This window comes from Motacilla alba, chromosome 1A (assembly GCF_015832195.1).
Source record: "Motacilla alba alba isolate MOTALB_02 chromosome 1A, Motacilla_alba_V1.0_pri, whole genome shotgun sequence".
NCBI lineage: Eukaryota > Metazoa > Chordata > Aves > Passeriformes > Motacillidae > Motacilla > Motacilla alba.
In genome coordinates, this window is record NC_052031.1 from 12,034,137 (window position 1) to 12,050,924 (window position 16,788).

Consider the following 16,788-nt stretch of genomic DNA (forward strand, 5'->3'; position numbering starts at 1 on the left):
TCAGTTGCAGTTCAGACTCATTCCAAATCTGAATTTCTTAAGGTCCCAGTTCCAAATGGCACATAAATCCAAAATATATTTCTGTTATTTATATAATCTTATAAAATTGCACATTATTCCAGTAAAAAAAATTAAAAACCCAGAAAAAAAAAATTTTTAGTGTAAGTGTCATTGATTTAGGAAAACAAATCTTCCAAAATGCCCACAGAAGGTGATGAGTAGAAAATACATATAAATCACTAGAAAACCAGGCACAGTTTTTAGTGCAAGGAGAAAGCAACAAGGTGACTTCACAGTGTTGTTTAAAGACAAGGTTGCCATTTGGGAAGGCATTTGGAATACTTAGCATTAGTTGTTTAAAAATGCAGATTACTGAGAAATAAAAGTTGCTACAAAGAAAATTCATCAAAGAAGTGCTTTTTAGTCAGACCGTTTTTCAAACTGCAACTCCAGCTTTACACAGGAGGAGAACTAAGTAGCTGAGCTTGAAAGGCCTTTTTTCCTACTCCCTTTTCCACTGAAAAAGGACTAAAAGTGTTCAGGAGTTACTTCACAGTGTACAAACAAACTGCAGAAAGCATCACAGCAAAGGATAACATCTGCACATCTGCAGTTCTTAATCTGGGCTTCTCTGTGCAGAGAAGTGTTAGAATTGTACCCAGTCTGGATGGGGAATGGAAGCAAAATAAGAAGATTCCTGCTGAAATTAACTGAGATAATTAAAGTCCTCCCTAGGTCATTTCCCAAAGGTGCAAGAAGTAGTCTAAGAACAAACAGAAGGTGCACCTGAATTCCGACAGCAGCCTGCCTAGGAAGTTAAAAACAGAAATTAACAAACAGAACCAATTACAATGGGAGGCCACGTCTCAAGCAGACCAGATCTCAAGGTTAAGTCATCATGTTATGAAGAACATCTGTCAGAGACCCCCAGAAACACCTTTTCCAAATGTAAAACTGAATGCAGAGAAGATTGTGACTGTAGGCTTGAGGACAAAGTGGTCCTGAGGACAGCAGATAGTCAATATTTAGTAACTCACTCTTCCTTCAACCAGAATTTCACAGCTGAGATGTAGCAAGACTAATTGGAGCTCTTTTTACTGAAATAATCAGGGTTTTTTTAAGCAATTACATGTCAGAAATATTTCTTATTCTAATCAGGGTCCAGCTGTGGAGAGCATCAGTGGGAAATAAGACTTAGTTGAGTATAAAAATGGAAGGCTGGAGGTCAGAGCTGGTATTGGGACTGCAATGGTGGTGTGCAGAAGAAGCCTAGGGCAATAGCACAAGTGTACCAGGGTCCTCTCCTGGATATTCTCTCTCAGTCCCTGACAGGCAAAATGGTCAGGGACTTCCTAAGCCAGGTTTAGTAATGCTGTGGTAAAGACCTTTCCAACAGCAGCAACACTGATTCTCAGCACTAAAAAGGAGAAAACTTAGCTAGAGCTACCTAAACCAGCCAGCCAAGACTGTCACGTTATTGTCTTCAGCCTTCAATTTCTTGATTCTCCTTGTGTTTTAAACTCCAGTGCAATGTTTCTGTTAGTACAAAATATGGTGGTATGTACTTAAGTGCAAGAAATGTCAGTGTTTGAATGATTATGTGATTGACATCTGTAAAAGCAGTGTTAAGAAAAATTCATCAATAATAAGAAAGTGATTTGTGAAAGAAAAGAATGTGTACTGAAAAGAAGAATGCACTTAGTGAAGAAACAAAGAGTGAGCTGCTGAGAGGGTGTAAATCTCCTGAATGAGTTATGTCAGTTTATACTGCCTGGAAATCTGTCCATTTCCAATCTTGGAAAATTCTGGCTGAGCTGAAGCACTCTTCAAACCTAGGGTAAGAAATAAAGTGTGCTGTGAATGCATCATTTCCCTCCATTCCAGCTGCTGATTTTGCTTGGATACAAATGCCAGAGATCCCAGCCCATTTGAGAGGCAGAAATCCCCTTGTAGCAGGCACGCTACCATCAGGATGTAAGCGAAGGAGCTCAGATATGATTAATGCTCCAAAACTACAGCTGATTTCACAGCAGGGTGCAACAAAAGAAGTGTTGAAAACAGGTGTTTTATCACCCAGCATCTCAGAACATGTTTGCTGAGGATAAGGATAGCCAGAGGAACCGTGCTTCCATGGGAGGTGAATTATCACAGCTCATCCAAACCCGAAGAACATCAGCATCATGTTTCATAGGAAATAGTCTGCCAGCTGAGTGCTCCAGAGAACCAAGCCATAGCAAGAAATCATATTAATGTGCAAGAAACACTAGAAGTACTGCTGGGAATCCTGATCCCAAAAAGCACTTAATGCCTGAGAAGTCTGGCTGCAGAGAGTGCGAGGTTTCATTCACGTCACAGACACAAAACCCGGAGTCATCACTGCGGAACTGAGCACTTCTCCCACCAGCATTAAAAACAATTTGAATAAAGTGATGGATCAAGACATTTCTTGAAGTGGCTGCCTAATTTCCCATGTGTGCACCTACCTAAGGGGTTACTGACTTCAGCAGAAGCTACTGGGTGTGCAGCAGTTCTAAAAATCTGCCTGCTCACACTGTGGGAGCCTCATTACAGATGTTTATATATTTCAGGCCTTGGCCATAGCTATGGAAACACCATGAGAAGGACATGTACTTTGCACAGCCAAACACTGGGACAAAGGATCATCCTCAAAGGCAAAATGTTCACAAAATCAACTGTTCACAAAATCCCAAAATGGTAACGTTCAAGAGGAAGTAAAGCTGGCAAATCAGTGTCTCTGTCCAGCTGTGAGTTCTGCAAGAAGCAAGTTATGTCTAATGATTGATCAGCCCCAGAAAACTACATTTTTTGTGGGAACACCTTGTCCTTCCTCTGGATGTCTTTGGAGGAAGTTCCCCAGGAAAGCCTGTGGTGTTTCACTCTCAGTCCCAGCAGTCCTGGCAGCTTGTTTTTTTCTGGCATACTGCCCCTGGCCTTTCCTGTCTGGAGATTTCATTACTCACAGTACATTAAAATATGTAAGTTCCTAGAAGTTCCTGAAAGCAATGAGTTTACAATCAAATGACTGCCAACAGGGTATGGAGGTGGAGAAGGCTGAGGCAGGTTAGCACCTGTAGGTGGATTCCATCCCTCCAGCAAGGCATTAGCCCCTGCCCCAGTTGCTTTCTGTCTGGTAGCGCAGAGGGAGCAAAAACACTGAATCTCACCTGTAAGGAACATCTAAACTAATAATGAATAAACTAATTTGTTTCCGTTCCTACTTGTGAGACTACAAAATCAGGTTTGATATAAGGTTTCTATTAAGTCTCACTTTGTTTTAAGTTGCTTAAGAGCTCCTGCAGAAAGTTGTAAATTTTAGAGACTCCAGCCCATTTACACTGAGATTTTGGAAAACTTTTCCATTGCCCTATCTTGGACATCTGGATCTGGCCTTCAGCATTCTGGGTCACACTGTGATGTGACACTAACAGATACACAGAGCTGTGGGAACTGGAATCACTGAGGTTTGGAGAACAAGGAATCTGCATTGTGTGGTGATGGTTGGTGCTTTGTTGATCTACACAATGATGGTCCCTTTGCCTCTCTTCCCCTGCTTTGTTTGGCTTTATTAGAAGACATGTCCTGGGGGTGCATTGTGTATTTTTGGAATCTCTGTTTCTTCACACAGTGCCCAATTGTGTACACAGCTCACCCCACGGGTTCATTACACACAGGTGGTTTTACAGAACTAGAGTTTAGATTTAGTTTGGGCTGTTTAAGGGAGGAAGATTAAAGTGTCAGTATGTGCAAATTCTTGTTAAGAGATAAAAGCCACAAGTTATTTAGCAATAAATAATTTTTAAAAGCCTCAGAGAAACTCTCATCTCCTGCTTTAGCACCACCCCAGCAAAAAAAACCCAAAAAATGTCAGAGTTGATACCAATACAAGGATTTTTCATACAAGTAAATTGGCACAGTTCTTAAATGCATTAAACCCTTTGCTTTTGATTTGTTATGACTCCTTCAGGAAGCACCTCAAGATGTACTCCATATCCATAGACCAGGTGAATCTATGTCCTGAATATATATGTACAGTAGTTTCAATAATCCACTAATATTTAGACTTACAGCATGCCTATTTGTCTTAGCTTTACAGAAATACTTCTTTCCTGTTACATATAAGCTTTTCTCTCAGTTCTAAACTTACTAAGAATTCTCTGCTCTAACAATAGTAAAAATGTCTGTATGTCACTGGTTCTGTTAATTCTAATGATTGGTCCTAGGCTGTTCCTCCCCTTCCTTTAGGAATGGTACCTTCCAGTCTCTCCATGTGCATGAAAAGTGACAAGCATGGGTCCCCATATTTCTACTTATTGGGCCACCCTAAAGACACGGTTTGTAAACTCTGCATGTATATTATCTTTCTAATACATTTTGTTTCTCACAACTGTTTAGAGAGTATTTTCCAACTTCTTCTTACATGCTAGGTCACTTAATAATTTCTACAGTATTCAACTTTTCTTTCATAGCTATCTAAGACATCACAGCAGCTATGCATTCTGCAAATGTATTTTAATATCCTAAATAATGAGTTTTGCATGCTATACTGCTGCTAGTGCATAGGTCTGCTATATTTCCACTTTTTCTCATGACAAAAATTTATCTTCTGAATATGACTTTTCAGGAGGAAAATCTTGAACTTCTGAGTTTAACCTGTAATTTTCCTCATTTTTATGGCATTTGGCTTGCAAAAATATTAACAATATGAAGGTGGAAGTTAGGTGCTGATCTCAAACAATATTTATATGCAGCCTCTTAAACAAATAATGAATGTAAAATTGAACACATTTTGAAATGTGCTGTAAGGCAATAGTCATTTATTAAACCCTGTGGTTATGCTGAATTTACATAAAGCTCTTTGCTCTCGATTTCCAGCAATTTTCCTCATAGAATCAGATCCAACTGCACAGATTGTTCAGATACATCCAATTTGTAATATAGAGTCAGGGCTCAGCTATGAAACCTGGAAAGCAAAGGAAAAGAAAAACTTATTTTTTTCTATTTTCCTATTGATTGCTGTCATCACAGAAAGCACAGCAGTGTCCAGATGCACCCAGCTCTGGCTGCTGCTGACTTTGCACAGTGCAGTGCATTTGCTACAGGTGTAAGGACAGTCTCACACACTGAAGCAGACAGATTGGAAATAGAAAGGGAGCAATATCCAGAGATGCTCTTCCAGCCTCTCAGCTTCAAGCAGCTCCTCCAGTGTGATGCTCACAGAATTTTTGCCCCTAGCAACCAGGCACTAAACTGGGCTTAAGTTATCAGTCTTGTGTATGCAGATCCAGGTAATCTAACCAATGTGTTTCCAGTTAGAGTTTATTTCCAATCTATGTCGATAAATAAGATTTTTTTTTGAACACAGACACATCCATATGCTTTGCTGCTGCAGAGCTGGACACATCTAGAGGCTATTTGGAAATGTTCCCATGTATTTCAAGTGTGTATGTCACCATCAGAGACCTCCTAGCTGCAAAGTTCCTGCATCATATAGAAATGTTAATTCCACCATTCCTTGTATTCTCACCTTGCCTCTGTTTAGCTCTTCACTGAGAGGTTCAGTGAGGTTAGATAGAGGTTAGAGGTTAGATATCCAAGCTGGCATTAAGGCCATTTTACAAGTCCCAGTGTCCAGCTCAATGAACTGCAGTTCCAAAACAAATTCTACATATTCATACCCTCAGCTTTCTCCACATCATCTTTATTTTTCCTCCTACAGAAAAACATACACAGGAAATAAGTCTTTTTCCTGAAATAAGTAGAAATGTAAATGCTTTATAAATACAGCTAAAGTTAGTTTTGCAGTCACCCAGCTGTGAACAGTTCTCATTTATTTGGCAGGAAGTGTTGCAACAGATTTTTTTTCTCCGTATAATGTATCCAGAAAATCAAAAGAAGTTCAGTTCTGGTCAACACTAAAACTGAAATACTTGCTTGATAAAAAAGCAATGTCATGTCAAATGAAAATACGTTTGTTATAAAATGTCTCCATTTCAGGTACTGTTAATGAAAGAGGGGAAGAATTTTTCTAAAGAGCCCATTTGATGGGGCTTATCCCAACCAAAAATTTGCTGTGCTACTATTCATTAGATCCCTGAGCAAGGAGTCAAATTTCCTGAAGCAGAACAGATAAACTGACCATTCTAGTATGCCTTAGGAGAGGCCCTATCATAACATCATGGAGCAGTCTGTTATAAGACCTCATCTCACCCAAAGGAATTGTTCCCTTTTGTATAAATAATCACTTCTGGAAGATGATCAGCAGACTGACTGGAACTTAGACACAGCACAGGAGAGATGCAGGTGGTTTGAAAGGTACCTGCAGATCAAGTGATACCTGCCCGTGCTCCCTTGCACCATGGGTTTGGTAGCCCTTTCTAGTGACCACTGCATTTATGTTTGCAAAAAATAGATTAAAAATTGGGAGCTTATACTGTGGGATGATTGGTTCAATACAGTTATATCCTTCTGAAGATGCCAGTTTGCAGTCTGCTACAAACTGATTTTTCTAGTTCTGTTAGAATTCTCTAAAGCTTTTACATTTGTCCAATGGCTAAAATGGCTAAAGCCCCTTGGCCTGTACCTTGAAGCCAGATACTCCTATCTGTTCAGAGTACTGATCAGATAATCCAGTTCATCTCATTTTAAATGCTCATTTTATAAATCTCCAGAGCTGAGGCTGGCTGTTATTTGAAACTTGAACTACCTCATATATCATTTATCTGATGTGAGTGCAAAAATCAATAGTCATTTTGGAAAAGTGCCCTTTCTGCCTGTGACCACCTTGGTGGAACTGCAAACATTCATTCATATTCCTGCTGCATTTCCAATACCACCTTCTTATTTCTAGCAATACCAACTTTGTTTCAGGAACCTGTGGTGTGTAAAAAAAAAAAAACAAAAAACAAAAAAGGCTAACTAAATGAATCAATTACTGGTTAATAAAATTGGTCTAAAACCATCAGGCAATTTGAATACGGGCTCCCAAAGGTTCTAGAATGTTTTATTGCTATGGGTAAAAACTATTCAAGGGCAAAAATTAATATTAAAACCTGCTTTACAAACATGCCTTTAGTATTTAATAACTATGTAGCAGCTGGCAGAAAAGTAGAACATTCTTCTATTAAATACCAGAGGATGTGAATGTACAAGTGGGTGCATATAGTTATTTTTGTCTTATAGCAAATTTCTGTTTCAAAAGATGTGCAGACCTTTATCCCTTAATATAGAAATAGAAAACACAGTCTTGAAAGAAAGAGGGACACATGAGATGATACTTTCAGTTTTCTGGTAATGACTTTGAAATTCCAGGAAGGCAATACCTCACTTTTTAAATGCAAAAATACCAAGTCCTAAACATTGCTCTGGTAATTACACTCCCAGTGGATTCAGACCAGTTGAGCTGAATACTCTAACCCAGGCTTCCCCCATCTGTATAGCAGGGATAGTAATATTTACTTACCTATCTCATGGGAGTGTTATGGGGATTAATTATTTAATGCTTGAGAAGCACTTTAAAGATTAAAATTCCTAGTTGACTAGTCAGTATTATTACTAAAGCAGAACCTTGCTAATCCACACCAAAATTGGCAGTGTCCTCCCATATCTGAGCAAAGATTTATTAATAAGGTTGTTGAGCAAGTTCTCTTTTAATTAAAGCTTCATTATTCTAATATAATATTCTGGAGTAGATTTACTAATATGGTGTAAAGTGTAGATAATTACAGCTAAACTACAGTGAGTAAAACAGATGAACAAACATTATCCCGGGTTTGGTTCACATAAACTGGCAAGCAGACTTCCCAAAGAAGGCCAAAGTCCCACCCACAAATCTTTTTCTAACACTCATTTTCATGGCTGCCTGTGTTTCCATCCAATTGGCAATACTGGAAGTACCCAAAATACAGGACCTGAGAACACAGCCATACCTCTGTCTCCACAACATCAGTTTTTGCTTTCCTCATGTAATCCAGACAAGTAGGTAAAATAGGAATTCAGTAACACTTACTGTGTCTCTGCAGTTTGCCATAGGACTAAGTCCAGTCTTCTGCTGTTGCAGGACAATATCCCAGAAAATCTGTCTCCTGCTGCTCATCTCACATCTCACATCTCTCTTTCATTTGCCACAGGCCCCCAGTTAATAACAAGACTGCATCCCTGCTACTTGTTCCTACTCAGTGTTATCTTCCCTACACATCTGTGATGGTATCCTTGCCACAGGGAGCTAGGGACCAAAGGGACCCGTGTGAAGGCACACAGGAATATTCCTGTGTCACCCAATCCCTGTGTCAAAGAGCCTTGCCAGTGGCCCGACTGTGATGTTCAAGACTAAATTAAGCTAACAAAGCTTCTCATGGTCTCTCCTCATTGACATCAGAAATATGCTGAGTCTAACTGATCACACAGAGAGTGACACAAAGAGCTGTTATTCCAAGCATTAGGAAGGCAAAGGCAAGCTCTGTCCATAGAGGGACTTGCAGGTCCTGCCTCTGTCCTTGCTCCACCATCCCATGGTGCAACTCCTGCCTGATGCTTTGTGACCTGACCACAGGGAAATGTTAGCAGAGGTCATGGCTTCTCTCAGATTTCTTAGAGCTCCTTATTCCTAGCTTGGGGAAAAAAAGAAAAAACAGAAAATGAAATGTGTTTTGTTTTTACTTTGACAATATGAGGTAGCTGTGACTCTCCAACCAATGCTTAACAACAAACATGACCACAGAGAGTGTTGAATTTCGTTGAGCAAGAGCAACACAGATATGCAACCCAGAATTTTGAACATCTGGATTTTCTAACGTGTAGTTTGTGTTTACTTATTAGGAGCTGAATATTACAGTGTAAACTTCATGTATTCATGCACTTCTATCTCATCATAGAGTTTTCAGATAAATTTGTCTCAGCATTCCAAAGATATCAGATACTACAACAGCCCTGGCAGCAGGTGTGGTCCCAGAGTCTGCTCTACATCCTCGTTGCCTAAAAAACCCCAGTCTGGAGAGTTTGCTGAAGAGACACTAAACTGCTTCTGCAGCTTCTGCCCTAAGCAGAGCAGGACTACTTATTCATGAGCTTTGTGACTGAGTTCAAACCAAGTGTCTTGCTTAAAATCCTGCTCTCACTCGTAGCATGAGAACCTCATTGCCTAACAGAAACAATTTTCTAGGAGCATTTCATACACAGTCAAAATGCTCCTCACTTATTAAGTAAATTTTATTTATTTTCTACATGCTTTTAATAATAACAGCTATTTGTTGACCTGACTGAATGTGATGCCTACTGTTAACACCCATTTTAGCTGTGATAATTCATAATTTTAATATTTAACTTTAATCAAGTATGTAATATCCAACTCTTAAATTATTCAGTCTCTGCAGAATGTTTTTCATTAATACCACACATTTTATTAACATATTTATGAACACCTTTTACGACTTAATGGGGCTTAATTCTATTAATAAAAACTAATTTGAAAGTCATTATCTTTTTTAATTATACAGTAACTTCCAATGTAATTTTTCCAGCTCCAGCATAGCTCTGGGAGAGAACTGCTGAGGTTTCTCCAGTTTTACTCTGCTGCCTGACCACACAGGAAAAAATAAAACCTTCTTTATTGACAGGTTGAGTATTGCCTGAGTAGCTCTGATCTGGTAAATGTGTGAGATGCTCAGCACTTCAAAAAGGGCACCAAACCACCTGGAGGACCTATTGAATAATGATGTGTGGTTAGAGCAGCATCACTCAAGTTCCCACACTTAATATTGACATCACAGAGAGGAGCTTCCTGTGGAGGGTAAAAGCCCCGTGCAGGCTGCTGCTCTTCACTTTGGCTCTTTCAGTATTAATAATCCTGCAACATTTACGCAGATGGATTAAGCTGGTTCAAGGAAAAATCTAATTTACCAAGGGTTACAACCTGTCCCTGGAGGCAAGGGCCACTGCAGTTCTTGCTAATAGATCCCTTGGGGGGGATTAGAGTGAAGGAACACTGAATGATTGGTGTTTATAAATAAATAAATAAATAAATAAATAAATAAATAAATAAATTTTATTTTGTAGCCATTTTGGTACTATTACCTATAGTAATATAACAATATAAAAGTATATTATTATTAAGAAAATATATAAGGGGGAAGGAAGGAAGGAAGGAAGGAAGGAAGGAAGGAAGGAAGGAAGGAAGGAAGGAAGGAAGGAAGGAAGGAAGGAAGGAAGGAAGGAAGGAAGGAAGGAAGGAAGGAAGGAAGGAAGGAAGGAAGGAAGGAACCTTCTAAGACATGACAGCTGCCTCTCATGTCATTGTAGCTGAGCCAGTTATGCCCCATCAGAAGGGCTGAATCACGTGAATGTCCTGATACCTTCCCCACAGGGATTTTACAGCTGAGCCAGTTGTGTAAGGGAGGACACTGGCATGATAAAAAGTATTATCCCATCTCACAGGATCTGCTTCTTATCAGCCTCTTCTCCTATCTGGCTCAAAACCCAGCTTGCCCCTAAACAAAAGTTTGTGCACACCTGCTTTGCTCCTGGGCTGTGACCTTGCATATCCTCAGCAAAGCTCCAGCTGCTTTTGGAAATGGACAATGGTTTGAACCATTAACCAGTAACATTTCAGTCTCTCACATTTCAGTCTTTCAAGTTCACTCTGATTGGTGATCACAGGGATTTAAATATTTAGTTGCTAGGACTGTTTATTAGAATAATATATATAGAATAAACTAAATTGAGTCTTGGAATGAGAGGTAAACTCTGTACCCATAATCATCTGGCCTTAAGATTTACAGCCGGATGACTATTACAGCAAATTAGTAAACTGATTTGCCACATTAATTTACCTGTTTCTGAAATACAGCCTGCTTGTAGGTGTGGCTCCTTATTTTTCCCTTCTCCCATCCTGTGCTTTGGATGGCTTTTTTTTGCATAGAAAAATGATCCTTTTTTATTTGTGTTTTGTAAGGACAGTGTCAAAGTCTCAACCCTGTTGTAAGGTGTGATGTTGAAGAAAGCCAAATGATGCAGAGCTTAGGCACTATTACAAAATCACAATGAATTGTTTATGGATGTGATTTATATTAAAGGAGTGAACAATGGCAGAGTAACCAGGAAAGGGCTAAAGCAGCACCTCAATATTTCTAAGAAAATCCAGGCCACCTGCTCTCCATGGCAGAAAGTCTGAGTGTTTCTGAATTAATTACTTATCTCCTGTGTCAGCCTGAAAGGTCTCAGGCCACTTACTTGCAGTGGCCTGTGTTTTCTAAAAAGGACCTGATGTGGGGTGGTGGGAGTAGATCTCTGTGTTCATCCACTCAGCTTTGATCCACAGCCCCCAAAAGGGTTTCCTGTAGGGAACTGCCCAGCTTTGGTTGTGTACATGTTCAACAGAAGAGCAGACATCTATTTCCAGGGGTCTTTTGAGACACCACTCTCTCTGACTATGTGAGGCAATTAAATTATTATCTCAAGTGGTAAGGACAGTAAAATGCTGGTGAAACAGTGCCATAATTAAAGAACTAACTCAGGGAAAGGGATTTACGGATGATGCCCTGGGTATAATAATGAAGGATCAAAACCAGTGCAGAATAATAATAGGAACCCTCCAAGTCAGATCAGTTGCTTCCCATGTTTCTTTGTTAATTATATTTAAAGACTGCATTACATAAGAAATTGAAAGGTGATTTCATACATAGTGCTTGCTACAGACTAAAGCACACACAAATCAATGCGTGTGGCTTTCTTGTTCAAGAAAACATGCAGCATTTTTCTAAGGAATTTTACTTTTTTCCTTCCAATATACAGTTTTCCCTTCTCTTACTGAAGTTTAAATTCTCCCTTTCTGTCTGTTCCCTTAGCTCCAACACCAAGTAAGATCATCTCCTGAGCTTCTGTAGATTTGGTCTTCCAAGCATAACTAACAATCTGCTCTTTCTGAAGTGTTGCAATAATTCTAAAATTAGATCTCTGAACATGAAAGCACTTCTCTAACAAACCTCTAAGCAGAGTACAGAAAAGGTGATGACAGTGAATTTTACCTGAGATGAATCATTCAAAGTCTCATTAAGTGGCCCTTGAAAGAACTTTATGAACACTGTGTCTGCTGCAAAAATATTTAGGGCATCTTCCATTTAATATCTAGGTAAAGTATACAATGGAAGATGGATATACTGAACCCAAAGGAACTAAATATTTGCTCATCATTAATGACCAGGAACATGAAAAGAAGTAGGGCATCTGAGTATCAATGGCACTAGGAGCTGAGCCAAGCAGGATGTAGAGCTGTGCTTCCCAGCATTCAGTGGCTGAATTTTCTGGATATAAAGTTAAACATTTCAAGTTTACAGAGGAGATTGAGGTGTTCATCACTTACACTACACTTGCATTCATATCTCTTCAGTTCTTGTGAACATCTGCAGAAGCAATGTCACCAATAGCTCCATGTGATAGGAATAGTGACCACCTTTTCTAGTATTAGACCAGAGACAAAAATGCACAATGACTTTGGGACAGAAAAACTAGGTCTGGCATTGTTTCATACCAAAAATATCAGTCTTTCTTAATGAATCATTCTGCTCTTTTGAAAATGCCAAGCACAAAATTTAGAAGTGAAAGATGTCAGGATTCAGATGCATGTTTGTTTTCCTGTAATCTTTTGTGACTTGTAAAATAACTCTGATTACCCTGAGCAACCATTCTCAAACTTTGGAAAAACAAATGTGTGAAGCCAAAAGAACTAATTACTAAAAAGTAGAGAGATTCCATTCTTGAGCAGAGCAACATTTAAAGTTATATTTATAAGGTACTCTAAACATTCAGAGTCACCATGACATTGTTGAGTACAAACAGGCAAGTGGTATAACAAATATGGCTACATTAAGATAGAAAATTAGATTAGGTTTTCATTGTATCAGAAACAAGGCTTCAAAATACTAAGCTGATCACTCAACTGCATGTGTGAGAAAGGAGAAATAGTGCATATGCTAAAATAGCCAAGTATAACCTGGGTTTATTTTTCTAAATGTATATGGCATGCATCTAATTCCTACACACAGAATTAACATTTTGCAGCAATAGCATGCTGCCATCATACCTTTGTAAAGCATAAGAGCAGTGCTAATGATGGAAAGGCTATCCCACCTGGATGTGCCCACAGTGGCTGACCAAAGGAAGCACTGTATCCCAGCAGAGGACACCTCAACCCATTGGTGTTTGCTTCCCAGCTACTGGTGTTCAGGGATCTGAATGTGGATAAGTTCAGTGGAAGGGGAGACAAGAAGAGTGCAATTTGTGAGAAAACATTTGCATAGCATATTGAATAATTAACAGGAATTACAATTTATAGCTAGAAGTACAGGCAAGCTGTAAGGTGGGGGCAGAGCCCATTGCCACTCACTTTCTGAGAGAGGCTGGGGGAAAGGGTGGCATATTGTCCTACATTTCCATAAGGCTCATAGCTGAACAGAAAGTACCAAGAGCTTTTCTAACCATGAAATTTTCAGAGAATCATTTATTTCAGGAGACAAAGGGTGCTGTGTGTTTGGGTTGCGGAAGTGTCAGGATAAAAGATTAAAGATTCTTTATATATTCTGAAATATCCCTCCTTAGAGAGTGCTAAAGAAAAGCTTCAGGAGACCAATGCAATCAGGAACATCAAAGACATGTCAAGCTATAATGAGAAAGACCCAAATGCACTCCTGGTGTAGCACTGCCAACATTAGTGGATACTCACCAGGGGACAATTTGTCCCATTTTTGTTATTAGCAGCATCTGTAAGAACTGCTTGCCACCTCCTGGCAATACATAATTGCAGACAAAAAAAAAATGGGGTGAAAAAATAAAGCACCATATTTTTTATTCAATCAAACTCTTTTTGATTCCCTAGGAAAATAATTCTGGGAAGATATGAGAACAGCTGCTTAGACATTTCAGAAAACACTTCATCCAGACTAATGAAAGTGTTCAAAGCTTTAATATATTGTACATTATTCATATAATTTGAAAATTAAAAAGGCTTTGAGATTTTATTGTACTTAAGTAATAAAATGTGATGTAATTTCTACTCTTACTACTAAATATTCAATAAATTAATATTAGTACTTTATGGATAATTATATCTGATCAAAAACCACACATCCTTGATAAATTACTAAACGATTATCTAAAGAAGGGATTATCTAAGGGAGAACCTAGCCACAAATCAGAGGCCCATGGGCAGAGCTCTCCACTCTATTAGGACTAAAGCCAGGGTTCTTTTTCTCATGGCTCAGCCATTGGCAAGCACTGGATCCAGGTAGAACAGTTAAGACAGGAGCAACAGACTCATGAGAGCAGTGCCCTCATTTCCACTCCATTGAATGTGTGAAAGCTGACAGAGCAAAACAAACAATTCATGTATGTGGCAGCTCTACCTCCAATAAAAAAAAAACCTTTGGAGAGAAAACTTCTGTTCCTGATGTTTTCCCTGTGTCACTCTTCCCCCAAAATGGCTGTGTTCATCTCCCACTTGTCCTCCCACACACTCAATCTTGTGTCTGTGGTGGCTCTTACTCAGTTAGCAATTTACTCCTTTGCCTGGGAGTTACGCGAAGCCGGTCGTAGGTGAGTCATTCTTACACATCCCATGGAGAAGTGCCACCAACTTGTGTTACAGTAGCTTGTAGAAACTAAAAGCCACCCAGTAAACACCTACTAAATTACACCAGATGAAATGCCATCACAGTGACAGATTATAGTGCTGCTCCCAGCTCATTTGTCTTGTCTAAATTAGTAGGTCAAGGGAGATTTTCTCCCGTCAAAGAAAGAAGGCAGGCATCTATTAGCCTTCAGTGAGAGGTATACTTTTGAAAACCAATTTCTCTCACAGTAAGGATGTTATCAATGGTGACAAAGTCAGAAACAAGTTCAAAACTATGTTGGCCCTAAATCTCTCCAGCAGTTGCAACTGAATGCAACATTCTACTCGTCTGCTTGCAAGTTGTTTGGGCATTAGGTGTTCGTGCTCTGTTAAACAAATACTGTTTTCAGTTCCTCACAGAGGTGAAGGAAGAAAAAAGTAAAATCAGTGCTCTGTCTCTGGTTTAGTATGTTTACAAAATGCTTTGAGATATGTTGGAATAACAGACAGTAAAAGTAGGTTATGTTCCCAATTAACTCAAATGTTTTATAAAAAACCTTAGACCAACAGAATAAAAAGTATCCAGGAATATTAACAACTCTCTCCAAAATGTAGCTAGAAACTGAGTATAATCATGAAAATAAATTACTCGTTTAACTGCTCTGCAGGATAAAATTTTACATTTTTCTCCTGTTTATATTTGCTATGGAGCAGCAATCATTTTAGTGCTGGTTGAACAAGTCCAAATGAACCCTTATGGCTTGAACACAGCTCTTTAAAAGGTATTTTTTTAAGCAACACATTACTTACATTCCTGCACTTTGCTCTACTCTAGTAATTTTTACACTTTTCCACAATATTCAAACATTAGAGGGAAGTTGGCTACAATACCCTGACATGAGTATTCTCCTTACTAGTGAGTGACACATTGCAACAATGGCTTGTTGACATTAACATCTACCAAGGCTGACGATGACTTTCTGTATAATGTCATTTCATTTGAAAGAAAATCAGGTTGGGTTTGGCTGTCTCAGAGTGATGGAACTTAAACCTTAAAGAAGGTGATTTTCTTCTTACTTGCAAGTGCTATATTGCCAAAGAATATAAATTATCATTCTATTCCATGGCAGCATTGTTCCATAACCACTGGAAATACAACCTATATAAAGGTGCCTTCCCAGCAAGTATTTTAAACATGTCATAGTGCAGCCAGTGACCCACCTGGGGCTGTCCCACAGCCCAACCTAAAAATCTGTGGCTACAAGTTTTCTTACTTGTTTGGCCAAGTTGTCTTTTACTTAGGGTTTTCTGGGGAAGAGATAAAATCCAGTAATGCATATAATATGGCATTTCCCAGTTTATAGACACCTATACTTACATTTCAGTATATGTAAAAGATATGCTGATTCACTTTTGTTGAAGTATGTTCTAACCCACTATGATTTCTCACTACAACATTTGGTTGTTTTTTCATCCCCTTTAAAAAAGAAAATAGAAGAAATTCAGTAATCTCCAGGCAATAAAGCAGTAGACCTCCAGGTCTCTTCTCCAGAGCATTCTACAAATAACTGGTACCATATTATCCTTTGTGCCTCAGAGGAGCCACAAGACATGTTTGCCACCTTGATTTTGAATGGTGTGCCCCTGGTTTGTCCTCTTGGAGAAGCAGCTGATTTGAGCATAGTGGTACCTTTTCCACAGAAGCAGTCTTGTTACCCGAAAGCATCTTGCTGCTCCAGGCTATTTGGTGTTTTTACTGGTGTGTGGCTGATACTACCCAAAGGAACCAGCTATTTCTGTAATCAGAAGCTCCCACAGCCTAACATGAGATTGGATAATGGCTCACTGCTCTTCACTGACACTGAAAAACTATGAAAAACAACATCTCATGGACAACGAGGAAAGAAAATTGTAGTTCAGACAAATATGTTGGTTCAACCCTTGGCACCACCTCTACCCTGGGTAGGAGTGGCAATGCCAGCCATGAAAAGTATAAACTTCATTTTCCAAAGCTCAGGGTGGCTTCTTCAGTTTGCTCAGGTACCTTGCTGGTGCACGTAGGCAGCTTTATGCTGAGTCCCAGGATAGTTTTAGTGATTTGGACTCTGTGCATCGTCTCTGGCTCAAGTATTAAATAAAATGAGATCCCCAGATTGAAGAAGAGCCAGGGT

General features: G+C 39.1%; 1 protein-coding gene across 13 annotated transcripts in view; it reads left to right on the top strand.

Annotated features, from left to right (window-relative positions):
- MAGI2 (membrane associated guanylate kinase, WW and PDZ domain containing 2) overlaps positions 1-16,788 on the top strand; it is a 695,213-nt gene that overhangs the window by 673,618 nt on the left and 4,807 nt on the right. For 2 of the 13 annotated variants that reach the window (XM_038153737.1, XM_038153739.1), the window contains one exon: positions 4,264-4,352. The exons of 9 other annotated variants lie outside the window; for them this stretch is intronic. In XM_038153737.1, coding sequence (XP_038009665.1) covers positions 4,264-4,352 — 89 coding nt within the window. Of the gene's footprint in view, positions 1-3,985; positions 4,023-4,241; positions 4,353-16,788 lie in introns of all 13 variants that reach the window. 2 more of the 13 variants (XM_038153738.1, XM_038153740.1) reach the window with 2 other exon arrangements.